The 27869-nt window shown below is 34.4% G+C and overlaps 2 protein-coding genes and 4 long non-coding RNA genes across 13 annotated transcripts in view; 3 read left to right on the plus strand and 3 right to left on the minus strand.

Moving 5' to 3' along the window:
• The window catches only part of LOC105153721 (uncharacterized), a 22182-nt gene extending 15198 nt beyond the window's left edge, over positions 1–6984 (plus strand). For all 5 annotated transcript variants that reach the window (XM_011068735.2, XM_087406280.1, XM_087406279.1 and 2 more), the window contains 3 exons: positions 4044–4292; positions 4700–4877; positions 4963–6984. In XM_011068735.2, the coding sequence (XP_011067037.1) occupies positions 4044–4292; positions 4700–4877; positions 4963–5443 (908 nt within the window). In that variant the 3' untranslated portion in view covers positions 5444–6984. The remainder of the gene's footprint in view (positions 1–4043; positions 4293–4699; positions 4878–4962) is intronic.
• Positions 4288–6077, minus strand: LOC147909726 (uncharacterized). The gene is made up of 3 exons (XR_015545116.1): positions 5948–6077; positions 4515–4611; positions 4288–4435 (listed from the first exon to the last, which is right to left on the minus strand). It is a non-coding gene; the product is annotated as an uncharacterized LOC147909726 (long non-coding RNA).
• A 6361-nt stretch (positions 6985–13345) lies between the features above and the next one.
• On the minus strand, positions 13346–14913 carry LOC147909727 (uncharacterized). The gene is made up of 2 exons (XR_015545118.1): positions 14756–14913; positions 13346–14612 (listed from the first exon to the last, which is right to left on the minus strand). It is a non-coding gene; the product is annotated as an uncharacterized LOC147909727 (long non-coding RNA).
• Positions 14914–14915: 2 nt separating this feature from the next.
• LOC147909728 (uncharacterized) lies at positions 14916–18934 on the plus strand. The gene is made up of 2 exons (XR_015545115.1): positions 14916–17766; positions 17870–18934. It is a non-coding gene; the product is annotated as an uncharacterized LOC147909728 (long non-coding RNA).
• An 889-nt stretch (positions 18935–19823) lies between these two features.
• On the minus strand, positions 19824–20335 carry LOC147909729 (uncharacterized). The gene is made up of 2 exons (XR_015545117.1): positions 20112–20335; positions 19824–19998 (listed from the first exon to the last, which is right to left on the minus strand). It is a non-coding gene; the product is annotated as an uncharacterized LOC147909729 (long non-coding RNA).
• A 3709-nt stretch (positions 20336–24044) lies between these two features.
• Positions 24045–27869, plus strand: part of LOC105153728 (NBAS subunit of NRZ tethering complex) — a 50967-nt gene continuing 47142 nt past the window's right edge. Inside the window, exon 1 of one of the 4 annotated variants that reach the window (XM_087406738.1) lies at positions 24045–24653. Coding sequence is in view for 3 of the 4 variants with exons in the window: in XM_087406737.1 (XP_087262863.1) it covers positions 24567–24653 (87 nt within the window). In the remaining variant the exon portion in view is untranslated. The remainder of the gene's footprint in view (positions 24654–27869) is intronic. The other 3 variants (XM_087406737.1, XM_087406739.1, XM_087406736.1) reach the window with 3 other exon arrangements.

Consider the following 27869-nt stretch of genomic DNA (forward strand, 5'->3'; position numbering starts at 1 on the left):
GCCAACGGATTGCGTCGGAATGAAAAGTATCAGGGACGAGTGTGGTGCAATCGGTGTATCTTGATAGCATTCGTTATCGTTCGTTGTTATCCGTTATTGCTCTATGCTGCTCTATGCTGCTCTGTGCTGCTCGGTGCTGCTCTGTGCTGCTCGGTGTTGCTATGTGTGAGCGTTGTGAGCGTGTGTGAACGTGTGCGAGAGCATGTGTGAGCGTGTGCACGTGAGCGCGTGAGCGTTGTGAGCGTATGTGAACGTGTGCGAGAGCATGTGTGAGCGTGTGCACGTGAGCGCGTGAGAAAAGGTTAGATCAGAAGAGATGTGTGTGCGAATCACGTTGGGGTCACCAATGTGGATATCTATACCAGGGCTCGACAAAATTTGCACTTCTCGGCCGATTTTCGATTTGGCTCCGCTTTCCACTATTCCTCTCACCTCTTGCCTCGCGCTCAGTCCAAATGTCGCTCGACGTTTAGGAACCAAGTCGAACTCTATACGAATGATGTTCAAGTTCATTAAGGGAGGCCTGACTTGAAGTTTTTTGGTCGATCACGGCATTTCGTTCCGGTCCCACACTACTAGACTTATCAGTAAGCGATGTAGTGTGGAATCTGCCTTAGGTGCCTGGAAATGAATTTAGATTGTCCTATTTAAAGGGAATTCGCGTGGCTGCGATGCTCACGCGAATCCAAGCGAGTCCCATTGAGAACCTCTGAGTCGCATAGCACCTTCCTGCTCCATTCATTAAAAATTACGTTTAAACCATGTTTACTTGAACCTAAAATTTCAGAAAGCGTATCATGTGATTCTGATTACTCTTGCTTAGCATCAGGAAAGCCTCCTCAAATGAGAGTAACTTTGAGAGAAACGGCACTTACTAGTCAAAGGTATGGCGTAAGTGATAGACAGCGATGATAACTACTTCGGTGCTTAAAGATATTGGTCTAGTGTCTCGAGACCTTAAACTAGTTACAGATCGAAGTAAAATAAGACAAGAAAAGAATAAAATTCAGGAAGAGTTGAAAATATAACCGCAACAACATATCAAACCTAAAGTACTGTACTTTGATGGTTGAAGAGATGACATATTCACTTAGATCAAGCAAGGAGCAAAGTTTTATCAACGCATTGTAAAAGAAAAGCACATTTCAATAATATCCGAACCTGGATCAAAGTACTTAGGATCACACGTAGGGTCGAAATCAGAAAGTGCACAGGATATTTGCAATAGCATTTACGAATTGATCTTGAAGGCAATAAATTTGAACGAGCTTATGGTCATAGAGTGTGATGGTACAGTTATTAATACACACAGGAGTAGAAGGTGATGTAATTAAGTTCTTCCAAAAAAGTGTGATCGATTACTCCATGAATGATATGCCTTCTTCACTTTAACGAGCTTCCATTCCGGAATCTCTTTCAGTTTATTTATGGAGCCATATCTGGGCCAAAGTCATTTGTTGGACCTATAGGTGTTCATCTTCAAAACTGGAAGTCTTCCAGTCGTTTCCTATTGTATAAGACTATTGATTGCTCTTTACTTGAAGTGAGAACTGTAGATCTGAGTAAGGACCAGTACTAGATATTTCTAAGGCAATTCAATCCGATAATTGTCCGCCTGACCTCAGCTGTCGAAACCCAGGTATCTTTAACGACACTCGCTGGCTGACCTGTGCAAATATTGCATTTATATGTATATCCACTGAAAAACCAACGACAAAGCTGAAAGATATTGTGACATACTTAAAGTCTATGTCCCGATGTGGTTTGCAATAAAATGCAACAGTTCTATTAAAAACGGAGCGAAGCTCCTCTTTTTAATACTATACTATACAACAGTCACGGTACTTACCAAAACAGTATTTACATGTGCCATCAATGCTTTCTTCGCACTCTCGGAAAATGTTCTTTTCTCCATTCGACGAACGATAGTCCATCTAAATACGTTACACAAAATTTTGCAAGCCCAAGACCGAGAATCAGATGAAAATGCTGAACAATTACTATCCCTTTCGAAAATCAATTTCTTCGCAGACGATTATTATAAAATAATTGATTGGTCTTCTGTTCGAATCAAGTCGCCTCCAGTTCTCAACCAAATAACAAATCAGAAACTATCAGAGAAATTGTCGAGTAAGAGAGAGAGAGCGTGTTTCTAAACTGGGAATTTCTTTAATATCCCTGCCACATCCAGGCAGTTGAACGCATGGTAAAACTCGTGATCGAAGCATCTTCTCAAGCGATGCAAAGGATAGTTTCATTCGTTGCAATGTTGTCCCGTCAATTTATGATACGAAGTCCTCGCTATAAAGTTTATACATTACACAACTACAAGGAGCGCAGTTACTTGTTCTTGCGAATAAAAATATTAACAAACGAAAAAAAATTTTTTTAAATATAAAATACAAAATATAAAAAAATATAAAAAAAAATAAAAAATATGTAAAAATACAAAAAAAAACAAGAAAAAGAACCCGATGTTCAGCTACCTCCGCGTGGTGGGTTCTAGGCCACTCCATTAGGAAAGGCGAAAAGCTGCATTTTTAGATACTTTGCATTGCCCATAGGCCATTCTTGTCATTTTGAAACCGCGCATGGTTTCTTTGCTCCTTTACGCAACAAACATAATGCTGGATAAAAAAGGTGCAATCTACCAACGGTAGAAAATTGAACTTTCTTGACTTTTTAATTAAAATCTTGAAAATTGAGACCTTTGGTGCACACAGAAGAAATTATCCGATCGAGCTGAAATTTTGTACACGTTTTATTAGGTCACGTAGGCAACTTTTCCGCACTATTAGATACACATATACTATTATATACACATATATACATACTTACATATTAGAGTGGAGTGGAAAAACATTTTTTTCGATTATCAAATTCTAATAGTGCGGAAAAGTTGCCTACGTAACCTAATAAAACGTGTACAAAATTTCAGCTCGATCGGATAATTTCTTCTGTGTGCACCAAAGGTCTCAATTTTCAAGATTTTAATTAAAAAATCAAGAAAGTTCAATTTTCTACCGTTGGTAGATTGCACCTTTATATATATATATATATATATGTATATATATATATATTAATATATATATATATATATTATATTGTGATATAATTTACTTATATATATAAGTAATGTACTTTATTAAATTCGAGATAGTGTTATACAAATAATTATAAACGTGGGTCTCGGACTTGGATAAATTTTGTTAATCTCTTGCAGTACACAGCGCGTTGTCGATTTTTCCCTCTTTTCACTCGGAGACGACTGATTCTTTTTCCCGGGGTCATCCCCATATACAAATAAATATATCTTACGATTGGCGTTTAACTTTACCGGCTTTAACCGTCCTGTTTCTCAAGTCGTTACCATAAATACATGTCCGTATACTAATATCCTACAATATTATTATATTTAATGAAAAAATACTTCATTATATAATAGTTTTTGAAACGTTCTCGAGGTAAGCTACGTGAATATATAATGAAAAATGGGGTTCCATTTAAAAAATTCAAAGTAACCTTGATAATGAAGATCAAACCAATGATACCATCTTATATTCCCCCGAAGTCATACAACTTTTGTCTAAAATATTTTCCCGTATCTCTATACTTTACGAGATATTTCGATGCGAAAATTAAAATGGAACACACTGTATACTTAAAAATTTTTAATACTGTCAGTATATATCAAAATACAATCTTAAAAAGAAATACTTGTCTTGAATATGCATTTACAAATTCAAGTGACTAGACATTTCTGTTCCCATTACATTAATTGAACAAATTAGTCTTTATATATATGCAGCAAATTTTATTTATTATATATTTTACATGAAATACATAATTTTGTATATTGTTAATAGGAATTTTTATTAATTTATAATTTTGTTGTAAAATAATGAGTTACTTCAAATTCATTTCACATTTTCACGATAATCTTATTTAATGTTTTTTTACCGATTAAAAAATTATTAGAAATATTCTTTTTTTTTTGTAAAAACAATTATTTAATAAAAATATTTGTTTCTACATGCTTTCAGTGATATTAGAAGTTAATTGTAAAATGGAAGATCATCCTTACACAACTTTAAATTCATTTACATATGTTGATTGTGTGAAATCTTTACCTGAAAATGTTATTGAAGGAAAAGAGAGTGACGATTTTCTTATACAATTATATAAGGAACGAAGATATTTATATGATAAAAGTCATAAAGATTTTCAGAATAAACAGATAAAAGAAAATGCGTGGTTCGAAATTTCTACCATTATGCAACAAAGAAACCTAGGTTAATACTTTTGCATTATTATAATAATAGCTATATTACTTTCCTGGTAACAAGCTATGTCATTTTGTCGTCATTTTGATGTCAGCTTGCTACCAGAACTCCGTATAGCAAAGGGTCACATTCACGTCACAATTATTGAGTCTCTATAATCAGGAAGAAAATATTATATGATGTCATTGTCATAACAAAATAACACATGTTACAAAGACATTCGCACATTACCATGACATTGCTGTGACATCACATTGTGATAAAGCGGACATTCGCACATCACCATGACGCAACCATTATTATTGTGATGTAACTATGACATTTTTTGCTATGGAGTAATATGATATATATTAGATATATGTTAGATTTTATGAATAACTAAATTACTATTTATTACAATTTTTATTTTTTCATAGGTAAGCGATACACACCTAAATATTGTCAAACAAGATGTACTTCTTTAAGAGATCAATATAGTCGTGAAAAAAGAAATATTAGAAATAATTCCAAAAGTGGAAGTACTTGTTCAAAACGGAGAACATTTCCATTTTTTACTCAACTATCTTTTCTTGACAATTTTATTAAAAGAAGAAGGTAAGTGATATTACATTATAAAATTAAAATAATTTTTTTTAATTGAGAATTATTTTAATTGAGAAATGTTTTGTTACTTCTTTAGAACTTTTTTCAATGTTGAACGAAATAGGAACGCACTTCAATCCATAAAAGATACAGAAGTAGTAGCACATGAAGATAATAATAATGAATCGACTAGCGAATCGGAATATGAACAGCAAAAAACTATCAAAGTGCCTCAAAAAAGAATTATTAGTATGTGTCAAGATACGTCTCGAGACATGGAGAATCTTGAACAAGTATATGATCGAGATAACCGTACTAAACAAATAAGTGATTTAAGGTTTAAAAGACGTAAAATTGAAGAATCAAAAAGTATTGATGATACATTGACGAATATCAGCAAAACAATTCTGAATTTTCTCAAAAGTACGAAAAAAAATACCACAGATAGTATAAAAACAATTGATCAGTCATTTGCTAATTATATTCGCGTACATTTAGAAAATATTTCAGAACCCGAAAAAACAGTAAGGAAAAAGATGATAATTGATGCCCTTACAGCACCAATACCCAAAAAATAATGACAATTATTGTATTTTTAAAAAATTTTTAAAAATGCTTTTAATATTGTGGCTTATGTTTGTATTTAAAAAATGGCTAGTATTATAAAACTTTTTATTCTATGTAATATTCTGTAGCATTAGCATCACTCTTATATGATAAAAAATTATTGAAATAAAGATATATCATCTGTTATTTTTTTATTTTGTAGTCGATTACTAAAAAGTTGCAACAGTTTTTTTCGATGGGTTTCTGAATGCAGTGTATTCACCGAATGATTGATTTTTATTTGTGGATACATGAATTGAACATTTCGTTCCAGTTCCATTCCGTAACAGTTTTCTCTACCCATTCAGTAAAAACGACCGAAATCTGGTTACGAAATATATATTTCACCGTTACAATTTAATATTTTAGAAAACTCACAACAATGTTATCGGCAAGATAATTGCATAAATTATATGTATATTATTACTTCAACTGTCCAAAATAATGAAATATCGATGAATCAAGCACATATTTACCTATGATCGACGCGATATTCCGTTTCATTTTTACTGAGGGTAGAGAAAACTGTTACGGAACGGAACAGTTTTTCTGGAAAAGAATGCTCAATTCGAGTGAGAATCCGATCCATTATTTTGACCCGTGCTTAATGGGACAGCACCCTAAAGCGAAGCTCGAACTCCGATGTCACCAGAGGTCGCTTTTTCCAGCGCATCGACATGTCTTTATATACTATCATGATATAAAGACAAGGGTATGCTTGTCCGATGGTAACCCATTGCGCAGATATAGAAAAGAGAGAGTAAACACGTGACCGTCAACAAGTTATGCGATCTCGAGTGATTTTGTCCTTGTTTAATATTTAATAAATAACAAGAATGAAATAATGCTTAAAATATTGTGAGCGACAAAGCGAACACAGCCATGGTCGCAAATCACGATTGCGAGCACTTCTATTTATAAGGTGATTGTATTTGATCACAGATTAACATGAAATATAAAGTAAAAAACTCAAAATTATTATCGGAAAACAAAAATCATCCGATTAAATATTTTTCATTTCCGAAAGAAGCAATTTGTATTAAATGGCGTGAAGTCTGTGCAAATCGAGATATTTTCATTATCAAAAGTATCATTGTTTTATACTATACTTAGTTTAAACAATAGTTTGAACAATAAATTACCTCGAAAAAAATAATTTTTAATAACAAGAAATGATTATTTTCCTATAATCTAATGCATTCCACAGGCTATAAGATTATGTTGTAAAAATTAATTTCGGCGAATTTTATAATATTTTATAATATTCTATAATATTAATCCGCGAATATTATAATATTTATAATATTGTTTTTTAATACTTATTTTGTGTTTAATATCTTTTGTATTTCAATTATTTAATTGCGAAAAGAGCATGTAAACCAACGCTAGTTATTATTGCAGATATCTAATATTATTTATTCATAACAACATATACAAATATCTAAACGTTTCGATTATTATTAAGTGATCTTCAGTAATTTTTAAATCCAATATATATCTAATTCGTCAACTATTTAATTATCATCATTCTCCTATCCTTATGAATAATTGTCTTAAAACTTAAGTAACATTTACAATTAAGATAATTATGGAAAAGTATACATTCTAAATGAGAATCAAAATTGCGAATATAATCGAAAGAAATTTTGTTTGTTTGTTTCTCGCCGTTTATTCTCATATGTATATGTATGCTCCAGTGGCAATGTGATATTTCGCTTCTTTTACAGATAGCTCAATTATATCGTAAAGGCTGGTATTATACATTGGTATTGTTCTTTATATTGCAACAATCGTGGTCACTTACATAAAAGTTATTTCTGCAAAATCACATTAAGAATTAAACCTTAGCTTATATTTTACGAAATCGTCAAATTGATTCTTAATTTCATCAAATTTAATATGAAAGTTAATATTATAATAAAATTAGTCAGTTAGTCATCACATTCAACAAATTCCTAAGGCGATCATAAAAGAGAAAAGAGCCGTTATAATTTTATGAAAAATATTTTATTATGTAATCATTAAAATGATAACATGATTATGAATTGACAGATAAAAATTGTTGTCTATAATACCCAACTATGACTATCATAGTTGCCCATCCATCAATATCTTAGTCAAACGTGCAAAATTGTAATGAGAGCAGCGCGATGCTGACAACAGAACGGCTCGATTACATATATATCGTTGACAATACGTAAAGACGAATCATCCCCTCCTCCGTTATCTTTGAAGAGGGGATATATCCCCCAATATCGGAAGATAGATATTTGGAAACTTCTCCGTATTACTTTGCTTATTTAAACCATGAGTCTGCTTTTTTATGTGTATCATCTCTGCTAATAGCCTTTTATAATAAAATGATTCTTTATCCAAAATTTCTACTGTTTCCCATTCAAAATCATGGTTTTCTTCTAATCTCTGTTCCGATATAACCGATAAATTCCCAGTCTTTTTATTAATGTTATTATGATGTTCTTTAATACATGTTTTTAAATTTCTTTTTGTTTGTCCAACATAAGTGGACAGTCTCACAGTCTCTACTCTAATTTATTTTATATACAACGTTATTACACGAATGTGATTCTAATTTATCTTTGATTGTTCTAATGAATTTAGTTAATTGATTTATCGGTTTAAAAGTTACATTAAGATTATACTTTTTACTTATATTTCTGAAATTATCTGATATGTTGCTATGGTAGGGGATTGTGAAATATTTTTCTGGAACTACATCATTATTCTCGTTGTCATTATGATTGGATCATTTGTAAATATAATTTTTAATTCTATTGTCAATGGTAAGCAAATATAAAATCCAAAGGATATCCATTATTCAACAGAACAAAAATAATTTCTTTCAAGTTTTTTTTCTGAAATTGTGGATTTTGTAAAATATAGACTAAGATTTAGTTCCTAATGTGATTTTGCAGAAATGACGACTTTCATAGAAGTAGTGATCACGATTGTTGCAATATAAAGAACAATACCAATATTAATACCAGCCTTTACGTAAGAAATGAGCTATCTGTAAAAGAAGTGAAATAGCACATGCCATTGGAACATATATATACATACGAGGATAAGCGGCGAGTAACAAACGAATAAAATTTCTTTCGATTATATTTTGATACTCATTTAGAATGTATTTTCTATAATTATCTTATAATTGTAAATGTTATTTAAATTCTAAGACAATTATTTATAAGGATAGGAGAATGATAATAATCAAATAAAAGTTAACGACAAATTAGATAAATACTGGATTTAAAAACTGAAGATGCCCTAATAATAATCGAAAATTGGTTAGATATTTGTTATGAATAAACAATATTAGCAATAATAACTAGCGTTGGCTAGACTATATGCTCTTTTCGAAATCAGATTGATTTATCTAGCCAATCTTTACTTAGTTATATAATTAATATCTTTTGTATTTATTAAAATGTATTGCAAGGAGCTGTAAGTATACTGATAAATAATACATTCAAATTTACCACGAAATGATGACTCAACAATTCTGATTGGTCGTTCGACTGATTCTGCGGATAGGCATACTCTTATCTCTTATCATGTACACCAGACAGAATCAAGAGAGAATGGAGCGGATAGTGTTCTCTTCTCTGATTGGTTCCGTCATTTTTCCACTCCCGCAAATGTGCATGTGTGCATGTACACTGCGGTGCATTAATTCGCTTGGTCATAGTAGCAGCCCGACTTATCGATGTTTATTTTTTACTCAAATACTATACATATCAACTTTACGGTAAAACTGCAAGAGACAAAAATCATTTCTTCTCATAGAACTCTAAGAATTTCTTCAGAATTTTTTCAGAATTTTTTTTATCAACTCTTTAGTACTGCATTTTCTTATTTTCGATAAGTCGGGCCGCTACTATGACCCAGCGAATTAATGCACTGCACTGTACATATATATAGAGTGAATGTTAATAGATGTCCCTTTTATCATGAGAAGTGAGTTACTGACTATACATCGTAGATAATCACAGCTCAGTCGATAACTCATTTCCCATGGTAAAAAATTGGAATATTCATTAATTAATATTCATCCTATATATTGGGTCATCTAAAAAGTATCCGCGGTTTTTTGTCACTAGATGTGTGTTGATGGTCATATATCTAGTGACCCAATATGATATACATAACATAAACTATAGATTTTCAGCGCTGGCAATAAATTTTGGAACACAGCCTTTATTGTCAAAGCTGTCAGCAAATTGATGACAACATTGAGGAACAAATAAATCTACCGATACGAGACCAAATTATCGATAAAACCCAAGCAATGCTTACAAATAATTTATTGGGTCATCTAAAAAGTATCCGCGGTACTTTGTCACTAGATATATGACCATCAACACACATCTAGTGACAAAAAACCGGATACTTTTTAGATAATCCAATAACAGTAAGTTGATGACAAAAACTGAACAAACTTTCCTGACTTAACTTTATGACAAATTGTGGATAAAAATTGAGCAAGATTTACATACATAGTCCCTCCATGAAATGAACTTGTTTCGTAAAAAAAAAAACGTCCCAGTAGCGAGATTCTCTAAACGTCTTATCGATGATGAGCCAATGACAATTGCGCTTTCTTTCAAGATTGTCCTGTCATTATCGCTAATTAACGATAGCTAGAATTGTTGATAAAACATTTAGAGAATCTTGTAACAAGAGTCCTATAAGGTCGGAATCAGACTACGTATTGAAGAATGAGATTAAAGATTAAAGATTGAAATTTCATCAATGAGGATAAAGAAGTTTTGGCTCTTTTTGTTTTGATTGATCAAACTTCAATTTTTCAATCTCATTTTTCAATGCATAATCTGATTCCAACCTAAGAAGATGTGTGCAAATCAGGGTTGGGCATGTAGTAAATATAATGTATCATACGTTTTTATACATATATTATATTGGGTCATCTAAAAAGTATTCGCGGTTTTTTGTCACTAGATGTGTGTTGATCATATATCTAGTGACAAAGTATCGCGGATACTTTTTAGATGACCCAATACATACTTTTTATAAGTTTTACACATATATACGTATATATATTGTATATTATACACACAAAATGTAAGAAATTTACTCACAGCTTTAAATTGCTCAACTGTGATGCAAATTAAGGTCTCGTCTACAATCATGTCGACTAACGCTTATCAGATGTTGTTAATCATAAGAAATGATACTAAATGCCTGTTCTACAATAGGGTCGCAAGTCTTAAGCCGTAAGAAATTGGCAAGTGACAGGCTGTGGTCAAAATCTCACTACAAATGCTTTGAAACATTTGATGAATCAATTAGAAGAAAGTATTTTACAAACTGATCAGTTAAAAAACGCTTCAAAGCGTTTGCAGCATCGCATTGACCATACTCACAGTTAAGTATGAAAAGAATAATATGTTAATTAATTTTTTACTGTTTACGATTCTATTGTAAAAGCCTGACCAATCCAAAGGACGCCCGGCAGCCGACACGAAAATCATTATGCGCATGCGCACGACATATGACGTCTCCCAATTGATCGTAGACTAGGCCTAATGGTGTGTTCGGAGAGATGCTATTAGCGCTTCTATCATGCTATCTTTGTTGTTTATCAGACGTAAAACAAGGATAGAATGACACAAGTAACGCTGATAGCGTCTCTCCGAACTTTAAGTTGACGAGATGGGTGGTTCCATCCAAATTGATTTTTAAATCGATCTGAATTGTAATCGTATTGATCGATTCATCAAAAAAAACGGACGATCAAAAATCGATTTTTTAACTTAACCTAACCTAATCTAATAAAACTACATCAAATCTAATAAAACATCACACAAGAACACAATCACTAACAAGAGCAGACAAATTGAATATTTCTGATTTATATACGTTTATATAATTTAGGAATCGTTTGGGCAAATTTAAGAAAAATATTTAAACATTTGGGTGATATTATTTTTCTTGTTATTAATAAATTTTATCATGCGTCAAATTAGCAGACAGCGATTTTATTTAACGTGTTTTTGAATGGAATCGATTAGAAATCATTTGGGGAAGATGTCTTCATTGTTATTTTTATTTGAGAAAGTTGCTGAAAGTTGCTAATTCAATAGATTTACTCATATTGCGAAAACGATCAACAAAGCCCGGGTGTAGTGGGTGTAGTAGGTGTAATACAATGAATGTAGTAAACCTAAAAAAATTAACCATCAAAAATTAGCCCAGATAATCTAATTATGTATAGTAAGAAATCAATAATGAACTTAATTATATTCGATTAATTTTCTTCAACTGTGATTGGTCAATTCCTTATAAGGCTTTCTACATTTATTGTACTATCCAAATAAAATTTGTAAACGCAATTTAAAGGATCATTTATAATATAGATCTGTAACGTAACGCAACGTAACGTTTGTAACCGTAAAGCGGGGAACATGGACTCTATAATGCACAACACATGAGGCATAAGAAAATGAACCAAAGTGTTTATTGACTTTCTTTCCGTGAAATAAAGGATTCTGATTGGTTAATTTTCTTCTCATATTTTATGCATTATGTATTAGTCTATGCTCTCCGCTTAAGAGGCTCCGCATAATAAAAGGAACAGGGAACAAAGAACAGAGAATAAGAATTTCAACCTATCAGAAATTATGTATTGTGAAATACACAGTTTCTGATTTGTTGAAATTTTTATTCTCTGTTCTCTGGTCCTTGTTCCTTTTTTGTGCGGAGTTCCATTTGTGCGGAACTGCCACAAACAAAATTTCTATAATAGTAGTACAGACCGTAAGAATTAAACTTAAACTAATGAGCCAGGATATTACTTTAGATCTACGTACTCTAACGAAAATAGAAATAGTAGTAAACTTAAGCCCCAGACACGATGAGAAGGAATAGCGATAGCGATAGAAATAATGCGATTTCAACTTATCAGAAATCAGATACATTAGATTATACAGTGATTATACAGATTTTTAGGACTTTATCCATGAGGCGAGTTTCAACCAAATGAAATTCACCTTGTTGCGAGTTATGGATAAGTTTACTGTTATTTCCATTACGTATACCTAAAGCAATTACGTTAAGATTACTGTTACAAAAATTTTATCTGCGGCAGTCCTAAAGAACATTGCACACACCTTTCGTAACAATAACTATTGGGTCATCTAAAAAGTAGTCCGCGGTTTTTTGTCACTAGATGTGTGTTGATGGTCATATATCTAGTGACAAAGTACCGCGGATACTTTTTAGATGATCCAATATAAAACGTACAGTAAGAATGAAAAGAAAAAAAGAACCAATTATAGTCGAAAATTTTTTTTAACTCTTAATTCTAATTGAATGATTCTTACAGTATAATTCTTACGTCTTATGATTACTAATACGTAAGATGTGTGCTATGGCCTTAAGGGTCCTGTCACATGCGACGTAACTCGCGTAAGCGTAACTTGCGCCGACCAATCATATTGTTTCATTTGAACATCAATTTCTGCCTAATTACTTCTTACACTATTTTGTTGTTACGCCGAAACATGCGGAACCATCATGTGTCGAATCCAATTTTTGACTCATTTTAGCTTATTCTGTCTGAAAAAATGCACATAGGTTTCGATTTTATAGTATAATTATAGAAGTCATGCGCCCCTTTGCACAAATTCTGCGTGGAAAGTCTAAACCAATCGAAACTCATGTGCAACAATACAATTATAGATCTCATTTTATCTCTGTAACAGATTTCTTTTAACCTCAATAGTCATCAACTTTAACGCTTAATACTCGGATTACAGGACAAAGCGACGCTTTTTTTTGTCAGATTCTTTCGTTTCATGCAAAAACGCGTCGAATAAGTTTAAGAGTGGTCTCTCTCTCTTTTTCTTTCACAAGATTTTTCGATTTTAATGATTTATTCGATCATCCGCTCACGTGTGCAGCCAGAGTCTAAAAGGTTGCAACACTTTTTTCGATGGATTTCGGAATGCAGCTTATTCATTGAGCGATTGGTATTTATTTGTGGATCCATAAGTAAGAACCAATCGCTTGGGGAGCAAGCTGCATTCCGAAATCCATCGAAAAGAAAGTTGCAACCTTTTAGACTCCGACACGATGGAAAGGTGCCGGTTCCCCATAAGGCATACTTTTCGAGATGCGTAGGTTACGAAAATCAATCGTCAATTCGTTACCATTTCTATTAAGGTAAAATCACATCTAGAATAACACTGCGGAATACAGAATGTGTCATTGAAGCAACCAATCAGCGCTATTCCGCACTTTTCCATCACGCAAGTTTTGTGTGCTATGTTCATATGATGCATCAAAGATGTATTCAGCATGAATATAAATAATTTAAAAACTACTAACTTCACGTTAATAATTTGATTTAATTAAAATGAAATATAATTTTTCAAATTGTAAAAACAATTATCACTGTTGTAGTATTTAACAATTAATATTTACACTCTCATAACAATTTTTTGAACTGCTTTAACGCATTTACTATCATTTTTCCGCATCGTGTGAACATAGCACACAAAACTGTGATAGAAAAGTACGGAAAAAGGTTCCACTGAAATCGCACGTAATGCATTATTGTTTTTTTTTATCTTGGTATCTATATTTATGCACTAAAATTTTGTCATTTTGCTTCATCCTACATACTGGACGCGGAAACGCTTGCCGCGCGGCAAAATGAGACGCGGTAACCAATGAACACATTAGGAGCTGTAAACTTATTGGCTACCGCATCATATTTTGCCGCACGGCAAGCGTTTCCGCATCCAGTGTGCAGAAGCTATTATATCATTCGTCTCGATATTATGCAATTCCATCATATCAGTCAGCATCAAATTATTTTAACCTCTCAAAATATGACGGTTTATTACAAGAACAATAACGCACTCACTATTCCGCAACATCAAATGCGGAATAGCGCTGAATAGTTGTTTGTGTGACGCTTTGAATGACGCATTCTCTATTCCGTCTCTTTTCCGCACCGTGTGATTTCACCTTAGAGTGTACAATCAGGGACTAACACTCGTATTCATAGTTCCTTATTTTAAGGATGGAGGAAGCCTTCATGAAAGATTCCTCGATTCTCCAAGGTCTTCTTGTTTCATAAACGGATCTCAAGTTTGCCTTTCCAAAGGAAGGAATATTTTAGGGATTTTATCTACTGATGGTAACATGTCATAATATACAGTATAAGCATACGGTCATATTCATTTGAGCTTGAGTAATAAAGATTCAGTTACCAGTTACAAGAAAGTGTCGATCATTACCTCTTATATCACATCACACGACAGCGTGGGCTTGTCTTGAGAATTTGACTCATCGAGTCACATATTCCCACATTAGTGACCCCGACGTGATGGAGAGGAAGAAGCGATTGAGCGGTAACCGGTCGTTTGAGCAACATCGAAACGAACTGGTTTCGAACCGAGCAGCAGTGCACATCGCCGACGTCGTAGCCGACAAGGAGGCTCATTGCCGACAAGTAGGCCCACCACCGACATCGTGAGCAAGAGGCCCATCACCGATATCGTAACTGGTCGCAAGGCCCCATCGCTGAGGGGCCGGCGGAAAAGTCTCGCCGTCGGAAGCACCGCAGGGATATATCCAACGACAGGCGTGCAGCGTGCCGCCTCCGTGAGAATCGGACGTGAGAACGGGCCAGCTCAGGAGCCGGCGTTCAGGACGCCATCGCCGTCGCCGCCATTGTGACCTGCGAAGGACGACATCGCCGCCATTGTGACCTGCGAAGGACGACATCGCCGCCATTGTGTCCAGCGAGCGCGTCATCGCCGCCATTGTAGTCGGGCAAGTTGCGTGCGCAGTGCGTTAGTTTTTAGCGCGCGTAACCCGGCAGAACAGAAAGGTAGACCCTCCGCGTTTTCTCCGCGAGATTAATGCATGAATATTAATTAACGATTTCTCCATTTTTAATAGATTAGTATTAAGCGATCGACGTTTTGCATAACGTGCGCGTAAGAGGTTAGTATTTAAGGCCGTCACGAAATACGGATTGTTCGCGAGCTTCGATACGGTAGTTATGCCTCCTCCTACCTAAGAGGAATTGCAGGAACAAGTGGTGCGGCTGCAAGCGACGCTTCAGCAGGTGCAGGGCAATGTGGTCGGCCATGTCGCACGCGTGATTCATATAGGGTTCCGAAAATTCTGCCGTTCTTAATTAAAGGTGATAAATCCGGTGATATGATTCATTCAAGTCGAGGCCACTTTCAAAGCCGCACGAATCATAGATCAGGAGACTAAGAGAACGAATCATACACCAAATTAAAACAGCGTATTATTGAAAATTTTTCAGCGTCAGCAGAAAGTCAACTGCGACAAGCAATAAAAGGCCAAGTGCTTACGTCAGGTAAACCGTCGCAGACGATCCTCAGTCGACTTCGTAACTTGAACTCTGACAAACGATGTGACGCCGTAATAAAAACTGTGTTCTTTGAACACTTATCACCGCACATTAGAAGCATTCTTGCGACCGAAAGCACGGATCTGGACAAATTAATCAAAATGGCGGATAAAATATTGGGTCATCTAAAAAGTATCCGCGGTTTTTTGTCACTAAATGTGTTGACCATCAACACCATACTTTTTAGATGACCCAATAGTTGAGATCGTGGGTGATTCTGCGCAGTGTGCCGTCACATCATCAGAATCGAAGCCGCCCGAATGGAAAGCTGAGATAGACCGTCTGACCGCCGCGGTAGCCGCCCTCGCGGCTAAGGGCAAGCGGCCCATCAGATCTCAGGCGCGAGACGGGGCTAACAAAGATCGTAAGCGTTCCAAAAGCAGAAGCTCTCGTGTCTGCTGGCCGCATCGTACTTTCGGGGCCCAGGCGCGAGTTTGTAAGGGAACCGACAAATCCCCGTGTGATTGGCCGAAGCCTAAGGCTTTAACGGACGGAAAGGCGGGGGAATAGAATCGTCTGCCATCGAGGAGACAGGTATGGCGGGCATCGATTCTTCTGTCCGTCTCCACATCCGCGAGTCACCGGAGAGTTATTCCTTGTAGATACGGGGGCGGAAATTTCGCTGCTTCCCAGCACTTACGCGAAGAACAAAACTCCGACCAATTTCAAACTTTACGCGGCAAACAATACGCGTATAAATACGTATGGGGAGTCGTTCTGAATGCTACATTTAGGGATACGCCCGATCACATGGAATTTCTGCGTAGCATCAGTTCCGTACCCGATTATTGGGGCCGACCTGATTGCACATTACGATCTCCTTCCGGAATCTTAAAGGTCGTTGACTCATCGATTCACAAAATAATGTGTACGTGTCGGGCATTGTCAAATCGGTGCCATAGCTTACCATTAGCATGGTCAAACCCAGTACGAATTTCGCGAGCATATGCATAAAGTTAAGCCAATCTCGATAGGGCATAAGCACAAGAAACGCGCATTCGTATTTAAAGATTTATATTCATGTTCCCATGTTTTTCTACGGGTGGGCGGTACCGAGAGAGCGTTAGAGCGTCCCTACACCGGCCCTCACAAGGTTATAAATTGTGTTTCGATCGAGTATTCGACATTGATGTTAAAGGTACACAGCGCAGTGTATAAGTCGAAAATTTAAAATCAGCGTACGCGATGACTTATGTAGTGCAACCCCAGAAGCAGGGCAATCAACCAATTCGTTCAGCAACGAGCAACCAGCTTTAAAAACGTATGCGCGTCCGAAGAAAAAAGTCACCTTCGCCATATAATTACAATAAATCCTCCCAATGACAAAATGTAAGTAGCTTAAGACAGATACCAAAGACACGCAATGATATGTTTTATAATATGTTTTATATAATATGTTTTATATGATATATTTTATATGATATGTTTTATATGGTAGACCTAAGTGTCGGCATCATAAATGTACCTGTCACTATAGCAATATTTTGTTAACCTAATAATAAGCATAGGATTTAGATTCGTTGTCACTCGGGGGGGGGGGGAGTATGTAGGGAACTACGTTCTCACTAGCGCAGCGAGTGTAGAAAGCCTAGGGATTTTATAAGTTGCAAGTTGTCTACAAGCAGCGTCAGAGAAAAATAAGATTTTAGAGAGCTTATGGCGCTCATCCTGTACGGTCATATTCATTTGAGCTCGAGTAATAAAGATTCATAGTTACCAGTTACAAGAAAGTGTTGATCATTACCTCTTATATCACGTCACACGACAAGCGTGGGCTTGTCTTGAGAATTTGACTCATCAATCGAGTCACACATTCCCACAAATGATTCATAGACAGCTGATTTTGGCGTTTTCAGAGAGGTTAGACATCTGCTAATAATATTCAGTTTATATCGCTTTGAGTTTCATACAAAAACCTTGATTTTTACTGTGTTTGAAATGTCGAATTTTGTTAATCAAGCAGCATTTGCGGGAGGTTCTAATTTTCTTTAATTGGAAAAAAAGTGCAGCTGAAGCCCATCGAATGCTTGTCGAAGTTTATGGTGACACTGCTCCAACTGATAAATCATGTAGGGAATGGTTTCGACGTTTCAAGGATGGAGATTTCAGCGTTGAAAACAAGTCTCGCTCTGGATAGCCAAAAAATTCAAAGACAACGAATTAGAGGTATTACTCGAAGAAGATCAGAGTCAAATGCAAGAGGAGCTTGCAGAATCATTGGGAGTAACTCAACAAGCCGTTTCTGCACGATTGAGAGTCATGAATAATTCAAAAACAAGGAAATTGGGTGCCTTATGAACTGAAATCGAGAGATGTTGAAAGGCGATTTTTCACTTGCGAACAGCTGATTCAAAGACAACAAAGAAAAGGTTTTTTGCAAGATTATGACTGGAGATGAGAAGTGGATATTCTATGACAACCCGAAGAAGAAAAAATACTACACTAAGCCCGGTCAATCCTTGCCATCGACCTCAACATCAATATTAAAGCCAAACATTTATGGTTCGAAGATCATGCTCTGTATCTGGTGAGATCAAAAGGGTGTTATTTACTACGAGCTGCTGAAACCTGGCGATTTCATTACGGGCGATCGGTATCGGCTACAATTGATTCGTTTGTGCCGTGCATTGAGAGAAAAACGGTCAGAATACGAGCAAAGACATGATAAAGTTATTTTTCTTCATGCCAACGCTCGGCCTCATGTCGCAAAAGTCGTAAAAAAATATTTGGAAACGCTCAAATGGGATATTTTACCGCTCCCGCCGTTCTCCGGACATTGCTCCTTCTGATTATTGGTTGTTCCGAAGGATGCAGCATGATTTGACAAGTCACCGGCTCACTTCTTTCGCAGAAATCGAAAATTGGCTCCAAAATTGGATCGCCTCCAAAGACGAGTCATTTTTTCGAGATGGAATTCGAAAATTGCCTGAGAGATGGGAAAAAGTAGTAGCCAGCGATAGACAATACTTTAATTAATCTGTTCATTCATTTTGTTTTGAAATAAATGCATTTTTGAACACAAAAAAAACGGAACTAATTTGTCCCAATAATTATCAATGCGTCAGATTTAAATTAAAAAGACCAGTGTGACGAATTAAATTTGAAAATTTGCTTGGTTATGAAGGCTACATCTCCTCAAGAAAACTCGAGTAATCTCCTTTGAGAAAAGGAAGCTAATGAGGTTCTTTGTTTGTTCAAGGAAGGTTTATGAAACATAAAATGAGGAACAAGGAATCCTCATTCCTCAAGGAAGGACTATGAATACGGGTATAAAAGATTGCAACCATTTTGACCTATAATAGGTGCGTTCGGCATTGCAAATCGGAGGCATCCATTTGCTCTTTTATCTCGAAAATCGTTCGGCAACGCGCATCTTTCTGCTACATATCATCTCATCTGCGTTCGGTATTAACATTTCTAGAGCCACTCGAGCTGCTCGATGCTCAATCCACTCCGGATTTAAAGATCGAGCTCACAGAGCTAATGCAGATTTTCGCGTTTAAATTAAATTCATAACCTGTATATTTATGATAATGTATCCAATTGATTCGTTAACACATACATTCATTTCTTTTAACACTTCTGTTTTACAAATAGTGTATTTGAACTGTTATAATGTCTGAGTCTACAAACGCTGAATACTATCAAATAGAAATTGAGTACATTATGTACAATATTTAACGAGGAAAGTAAGTTTTTAATTTTTTTCCTCTTTATGAATTTGAGGTTACGTATTTGAAAATAAAGAATTTGCGAATATAAATCAAGTGATATAACTTATAAATTGCTTAAATTTATTTTGCAATATAGTATTTTTTTTTTAAGAAAACACCTTGCATATGAGTCTGCTACATTCATGTGTAATGATCTATTTTTGATATAAGACTATTATCAGTTTCTGGTAAAGAAAATTTCAATTAATAGGGTATTTTTTATTTATTTATAAAAATAAATAATTTCATTTTATAATCTAACTTTAAAAAACAGCTCTGTATCGTTCGGAATTAATTCTTGGCACTCGGATTGCTCGAATATCAAGCTCGCCATCTGCTAGCTCGCATCTCAGATTTACATTGCCGAACGCCTCTAGTACTGGACGGAGCATTAGCATCGAAACCATTTTGATAGAAAGAGATAGAGCGATTATGGAGTAGTGAATCATGTAATCAAGAGGCATTAAAAAATTGTAAATTAATTTTACTTACGAATGAATTGATTTGTCTGTGCTCAGAGTTTAGAATTATCGTACTGCATTAGTACCAATCAATACTGTGATGTCTTGACTTTTTAAGAATACACTACTGTCCTCCCTCTCCTGAAATAATTCGACCAATAGGACAAGAGTAGAAAGAGAGTTCCGTGCCCAATTAGCTACCTTATTCTTTCTAAGTCCATCAAGACGAAAGAAATTTCTCCGCATGCTCCGTCCAATACTATTGGGTCATCTAAAAAGTATCCGCGGTTTTTTCACTAGATGTGTATTGATGGTCATGTATCTAGTGACAAAGTACCGCGGATACTTTTTAGATGACCCAATATATGTCAATGGTTGCAACACTTTTTTTTTATGGTTTTCGGAACGCGCAAAATTGTCAGAATACGAGCCACTATTTGCAGAGCGGTTTAGGATAGCTGTTAATGAAATGACGGAAGCAAAATATACAAGATGTAAGTAAGTGAGTATGTATGTAAGTAAATATTCTATAATTATTTTGTATATTAGGGTAAGTATTCTGCTCACATATAACGTTTTTGTTTACTTGAATAAGATATATAAATTTCTCTAATAATATTTCCACGAGTGCTTTCTATATAAAGATTATGCGTTTTCTCCGTGTTCAGATCCATTCTTGGAATGCCAACGTTTCGTGAACCTTGCAGTTCACTTCATCAGGGCGAGGAATAGCCTGATATTCAGGTTGCTCCTATCAGCTCCTATTACTCCTATCAGTTGCTCAGTATCAGACTGAAACTAAAAATCAGAAGTCAGAAGCTAAAAATTGACCAATCGCAATCGTCAATTTTTATCTTCTGACTTCTGATTTATGACTAATAGATTATTGTAGAAGTTACATTACAGTAACTTTAAGACGTGAACTTAAGCCAATGAGCCAATCAGAATGCTGCTTTAGCTTTACGTACTCTAAAGGCCATTTCACACAACTTGCATAGATACATAATCATATGCATAAAGAAAATTATCCAATCACATTTCTATCATAAAGATAAACGTAAAATACGATTGGATGATTTTCTTTATGCATATGTTTATGCGGAAACGCTTACCGCGCGGCAAAATGTGATGCGATAGCCAATAAGCTTATAGCTCCTAATGTGTTCATTGGTTACCGCGTCTCATTTTGCCACGTGGCAAGTGTTTCCATGTCCAATGTGCAGAAGCCATGAGATGCGATTACATGGAGCGCGGTACAGTAACTAATAGTAACTAACTAGGCCCTGCCTAGATAGTTACTATTAGTTACTGTATAGTTTCTATTACTCTGTATAGTTACTATTACTATACTGTATAGTTACTGTATAGTTACTATTAGTTACTGTACCTAGAAAACACGTACCATATATCGCCTATTTCTTTCGCTGATATTACATGAAGTGTGGTTTGCACGCGATTTGTGGCACGGGCTAGTAACAAACTCACATTACTATACACTACTATGCATTTTTTAATGAAATTAATTGATTTAAATATAATTATTAAGTATCTATTGTATTAAAAAAAATAAGAGTATCGAGAAAGCGTGTATAAAAATAAATTAATATATTTTAAAAAATTTATACTAATATGAGTTTGTCATTAGTTCATGCCGCAAACCGCGCTCCATGTAATATCAGCGAAAGAAATAGGCAGTACGTAGTACGCAGTTTCCTAGTTGCCTAGTTAGTTACTATTAGTAACTCTGAAGGTGCGATTACATGTAGCGCGGTACGCGGGTTACACCCGAGAACTTCGATTCTTTCCCTCGATTACTTTTTTAACTCTTTTTTTAAAGCATACATTTTTCTTTACGTAGAATTCAGTTGAAATTTGTTACTCAGGAGTTTTTTGTGATCATTGATTACGAATCTGGCCTCAGATTTTCAAAATTCAAAATGGATCCAAGATTGCGGACAGAAAATTAAAAAATTAATTTTGGGCTGTAAAATGGAATCAAGTAATTTTAATTTTAATTTTTTAATTTTGATTTCAAATTCGTAAAAATACAACCCAAAAAACCTCTCAGACTTCATTTTCAGCTAATTAGCTATTGTTGATTAGTCACAATCACATTTATATATATATTGTTAAAAAAGGATGAATTTTTCCAGTTTATTTATAAAATACATTTTGTTAACGATGAAAAAATGTTTCCACGGTTTTTTTATAACAATTGATGTTTTAAATACTGATAATGTTTAACTTTTTATTGTAGTAATATGTTAGAAACTATGAAAAACATAAAAAACTAAGGTTAAAAAGATGTCACATATGTGAGACACTATGCCGCAAAGGGTTAAAACTTCCAAAAATTCAGATTATTTCAATTTTATGTCAAATTTAGTTGTAAATGAACGTAAGGTTTAGTCATGTCGTTAATCGTACACGGACTATGAGCATTAATGTAGAAAAGTGATCATTTTTCAGTTTGTGAAATTTTTCGAGGGAAAGACTCGAAGTCCTTGGGTATACAGTAACTAACTAGATAACTATAGAAACTAGATAACTATAAAAAACGCGCAAATCATGCCGCTTGCTTCTTTTCTCTTCTATTACATATAGCATGGCACGGGCCAGTGACAAATTCATATTACTAAGCACTTTTTAATAAAATTAATTGATTTAAATGCATTTATTATGTAAATCCATTAAGCATTGATGAAATGCACATAGAAATAAGTTAATGTATTGGGTCATCTAAAAAGTATCCGCGGTACTTTGTCACTAGATATATGACTTAGAGACGTTTCCAAGTCGTCTAAAGTCGACTTACGGATGTCCATTTTTCAGATGTTTAGAAGCTATAGTCGACTCAGAGTCGACTTAGAGTCGACTTTGTGCTGTTAGGGTAGTCTCTGTATTGCGTATATATAATCGCACTTTGAGAGTGATGTTCCATGCAGCGGATCATGTAAGCGGATTCGCGTATCGCCAATCACAGAATTCTCTTAGATCTACTTGCGAAATTTGCAAACAAATCTAAGAGAATGATTCTGTGATTGGCGATACGCGAGTCGACTCTGAGTCAACTATAGTTTCTAGACATCTGAAAAATGGACGTCTATAAGTCGACTTTAGACGACTTGGAAATGTCTCTAAGTCATACAATGTCCCACTTTAAAGACGACTGTAAGCCGACTTTAAGTCAATCATTCTAGGCTATGATCTGATTCATGTCCATCGCTCATGAACAACATTCATCCTTGTTTAACTATAATTAAACAACAAGGACGAAATGATTCCACATTTAAGCTTTGTGAGTGTAAATCGCACTAGACGTTTTAAAGTCAACATTGGAAGGACATCTATACAAAGTCGATTTACAGTCAATTCTAAAAGCCTGATTTAGCAAAGCCAACTTACAGTCGACGTTTGTGCTGTTAGGGTGATTAGGTAACTATAGAAACCGCGCAAACCGTACTGTTTGCTTCTTTTCTCCTTTATTACATGTAGTGCGGTAAGCAGCATGGGCTAATGACAAATAAACTTTAACATGAATTTTTTTAAGTATATTAACTTATTTCTGCACATTTCATCAATACTCTTATTTTTTGAACGAATTTACTTACAATAATTGCATTTAAATCAATTAATTCTATTAAAAAGTGCTTAGTAACGTGAATTTGTCACTAGTCCGTGCCGCTTACCGCGCTACATAATATTGGGTCATCTAAAAAGTATCCGCGGTTTTTTGTCACTAGATGTGTGTTGATGGTCATATATCTAGTGACAAAGTACCGCGGATACTTTTTAGATGACCAATAGAAGGGAATAGTAATAGAACGGAATACGTAATAGAAGGAAAAGGAAGCAAGCAACAGTTTGCGCGGTTTCTATAATTATCTAGTTAGTTTCTGTACCGTATACCGTGCTACATGTAATCTCACCCTAATGGCTTCCGCACATAGAACGCAGTAACGCTTGCCGCGCGGTAGAAGTTGTCATACCAACCAATAATTCTATTGGGTCATCTAAAAAATATCGATACCAGAGCTCTGATTGGACTCGTTATTCCCTGTTGCCTGTGCCTATTGCCTGTGCCTGTTGTGTTTAAGCTTTAAGTGTTACGATAATTTTTGTGCTTAGACCCTTACAACACTGTTGAGTCCACTGAACGCAGCCCATGTTAGTTCTTTGAGGCTCTGCACAATAAAAGGAACGGGGAATAGAGAATAAAGAATAAGAATTTCAACCTATCAAAAATTGTGTATTCCACAATATATGATTTCTGATAGGTTGAAATTCTTATTTTCTGTTCCTTGTTCCTTTTATTGTACGGAGCTCCTTTCCACCATGATAGGAATTCTACATGTAATTGCACCCTAACGCCCTGACTCACCCACAACTAAAAACTGCTGCACTTGTATGGCTGTATGTGTTTGTGTATAGTGTTTGCACCATTTGGTGTGGTTTAGTGCCGTTTGTGATAACAAGAAATGACAAGATGAGTATCGTGGATGAAACGTCAAATGAGCCAATATTATACGAATTATTGGAATATTTTGTTCGTAAGCAGGAACCAGAATTGATAGTAAGTTGAAATTAATAACAAAATGTCAAATTATGTAAGTTTTCACTAATGGTGATTCTACAATGAATCGGTAATATGTAGTTTTATGTTGATTAATGAGTCAGTAGTCGATAATCCTAAATTTTATCGGTGAATCGTTAAAGTTAGCCAACAGCATTATCTTGAAACTGATCAAATTCGACTTTATTTCTTTCCATTAATCGAGCTAAACGACTTTCTATACGATTAACAATTTGTAGATGCAAAAATCATAGTCTATTTAGGTTAAGACTTAAGATTTCCGATTATCGACTCATTTTAGAATCAGTTTTAATAGGTTTTCTGCAATAAGACTGCGTTTGGGATGTTTTCGAACGCAACCTTAGTCATCAGTCTAAGTGCATAATCTTACTTTAAGAGGCTATAAATTGTAAGTTGTGAGTGACAAAATATTAGCTATAACTTATGTTTTTAGATCATAAGAATCAGGTTTTCTCAATTTGCTTAAAGGGATTCTAAAGATAATTAGTCATATTGTACACACACAGATGATTTATGTGTCATTGACATATCACTACATCAATATCTCCCTTATACATGCCACACATACATATACATTTTTAAGAAATCAATATATTGTGGGCTCAAAAATTTAAAAACAAAATAATTAAAAAAAGTATGCTACATGCCAAGCAGGATTGTCGTGCTATAAATTAACATTACAATTAACATTATACATATTCCTCACATGTACATCAAAATTACAAACATTTCTCAAATCGAATTATCTTTAGTGTATATACTTTGTGTTAGTCAATACATGATAAATCTCTTTTAGTGGCTTGTATGAACGAGCTATATATCCATTTTACTGTATTTTCTCCTCAATTGACTCACAGCTTTAACGTTTATTATAAAATTTATATTGTAATAATGCACAAATTCTTAATCAAATAAATTATACAATATTAATAGTAATTAAAAGCATACCTAAGGAAGAAACAAGCAAATTGCTATTGTTAACAAAGAAATAAATCACAAGTAGACAGTTCAACTGATACATTTGGAATGAAAATGACTGCTGTAAATGTAAATCTATAAGGAGAAACAAAGAGAGGATGGATTAGTTTTTGATGAAAAGGGGAAAAAATAAAATGGAAGGAAAACTGAGATCTGGAAGGGGATAATAAGTTAAGGATTGGTAGAAATGAATTTGAGAGTAATTTGGTATCACTTTGTTTAAGCCATATTGTTAATGTTTTATGTGGATTATTTCTAAAACTGATTTTTTTATATGTGATGTCTCATTATTCAAGATTTTAACGTCATTCCAGTTAAATTCATGGTTGTACTGTAATCTCTTTGTGGTTAGAAATAACTGAAAGAGATCCACTTTTTTTTATTGATATCTGAAATGTATTCTTTTACCCTACATATTTTATCTCTAGAACTGTCTTTTAGTTGGTCAATATAAAATGCATCGCAATTGTGGCAAATTATCTCATAAACCACGTCGTGATGCATCTTTGGATCTAATTCATCTTTGCCTCGTTTCATGAATCTTTTTAAGGTATTAGGAATGGAATGCTATTTTTTTTACCTGATTTTCATGATATAAAGTTTTCGGAGATAGTCTTAACATAAGGTACTGTGAAAAATTTATTTTTATTAGGTGTTGGAATTAATTCGTAGCGTTTTTTAATGAAAGAATGTTATTTATTTCACATGAGCATTAAAAAATACATTAATGAAAGTACTTCCCATCACTTGTAAAACGCTACGAATTAATTCCAACACCTAATAATATTTATTGAAGAATTCGAGTTAGTATGTTCGAATAAATCTGATTTATGAGATGAATATTTTTCTCGTATAGATATTACGGTAGAAAGAATCAAAAGAAGAGAGTAACTATTTTTTAACAAAATTTTAATGGCTTCTAAATTTTTTTTATAATAATGTGGATAGGATATATAAATTTGTTGGATATAAATTTGGTAGGATATAAATTTTTGTATAACAATTACGTTTTAATTAGACGTCTAAGTCAAATTGAAAAAATTCCACATTATTTCTTCATGCAATCTACTAGTAGACTACTAATATACACATTGCGCAGCTTTTATATGAAACAAATATTGTCATGATGTAATAGCTCTGAAGCGCCATATTGAACTAAGAAATGATAAATAAGATTTTAATTTCGAAATTCTTCTGAGTAATCGTCATGTCAGAAGTGAGAATGACACGTTAATTTATGTTACATGCCATTTGTAAATAAAGACAATTTGGATAAATGTAAATGATGAGATCGTTTTAAAATGTTTGTAAATATCGACGAAAAACTTTCCTGCCTTGACGGTAAATGATCGTAAAAAGCACGTAAAGTGAGCTTTTATCCGCGCGAAAACACACTGTCTGGCAGTTATTGAAATGAATGAAAAATATGTTTTTATATATAAAATTCCAAGATAACTATAGTTTTCGGTAATTTTTACGACTTTGATAAGTACGAGATAAATCATATTTCCACAATGAAGTACATAATAACGAAATATCAAGTAACATAAAGTTTCGTCGTCAAAATGTTACTTTTCACGCCTATTAAAGGGGTATAACACCTTTTACGGCCAAAATCGACCTCATTTTCAAGATTTTTTTTTACATATTAGGTGTTGGAATTAATTCGTAGCGTTTTACAAGTGATGGGAAGTACTTTCATTAATGTATTTTTTAATGCTCATGAAATAAATAACATTCTTTCATTAAAAAACGCTACGAATTAATTCCAACACCTAATACAAAGAAGTGCGCAATTCAAAATCGGGTCTTTGGGCTTTTTTATTTATTACATATTAAAGACACTGAACATATTTTTTGTTTTTGAAAAATCATCATGGTTTATAAAATAAACGCCGTCAAAAGAGGCCGCTAGCGTCGCGTATGTCTTGCTGGTGTACACGATTGTGGCTGACTGGAGTGACCTAAAACAAAAATACAAATTGGTTCTTAATCTGTGATAGTTTGGCTAAGGTAGTACCGGTGGATTTTAAAAAATATCAATTTTTGAGAAAATGGCGCGACTTTGAAAAAAAAAATCGAATTTTCGCCTAAAAATCTGACATAAAATCGATTGCCAAAAAAAATCTAGTGATTCTTTTTAAAAAAGGCTAAGTAGTACCATAAAGGCACCCATGCTGAGTATAAAGATATTTGATTTTTGTCGATCGGATAAAA

Source organism: Acromyrmex echinatior, chromosome 5, assembly GCF_024713525.1.
Source record: "Acromyrmex echinatior isolate Ae372 chromosome 5, ASM2471352v2, whole genome shotgun sequence".
Classification (NCBI taxonomy): Eukaryota; Metazoa; Arthropoda; class Insecta; order Hymenoptera; family Formicidae; genus Acromyrmex; species Acromyrmex echinatior.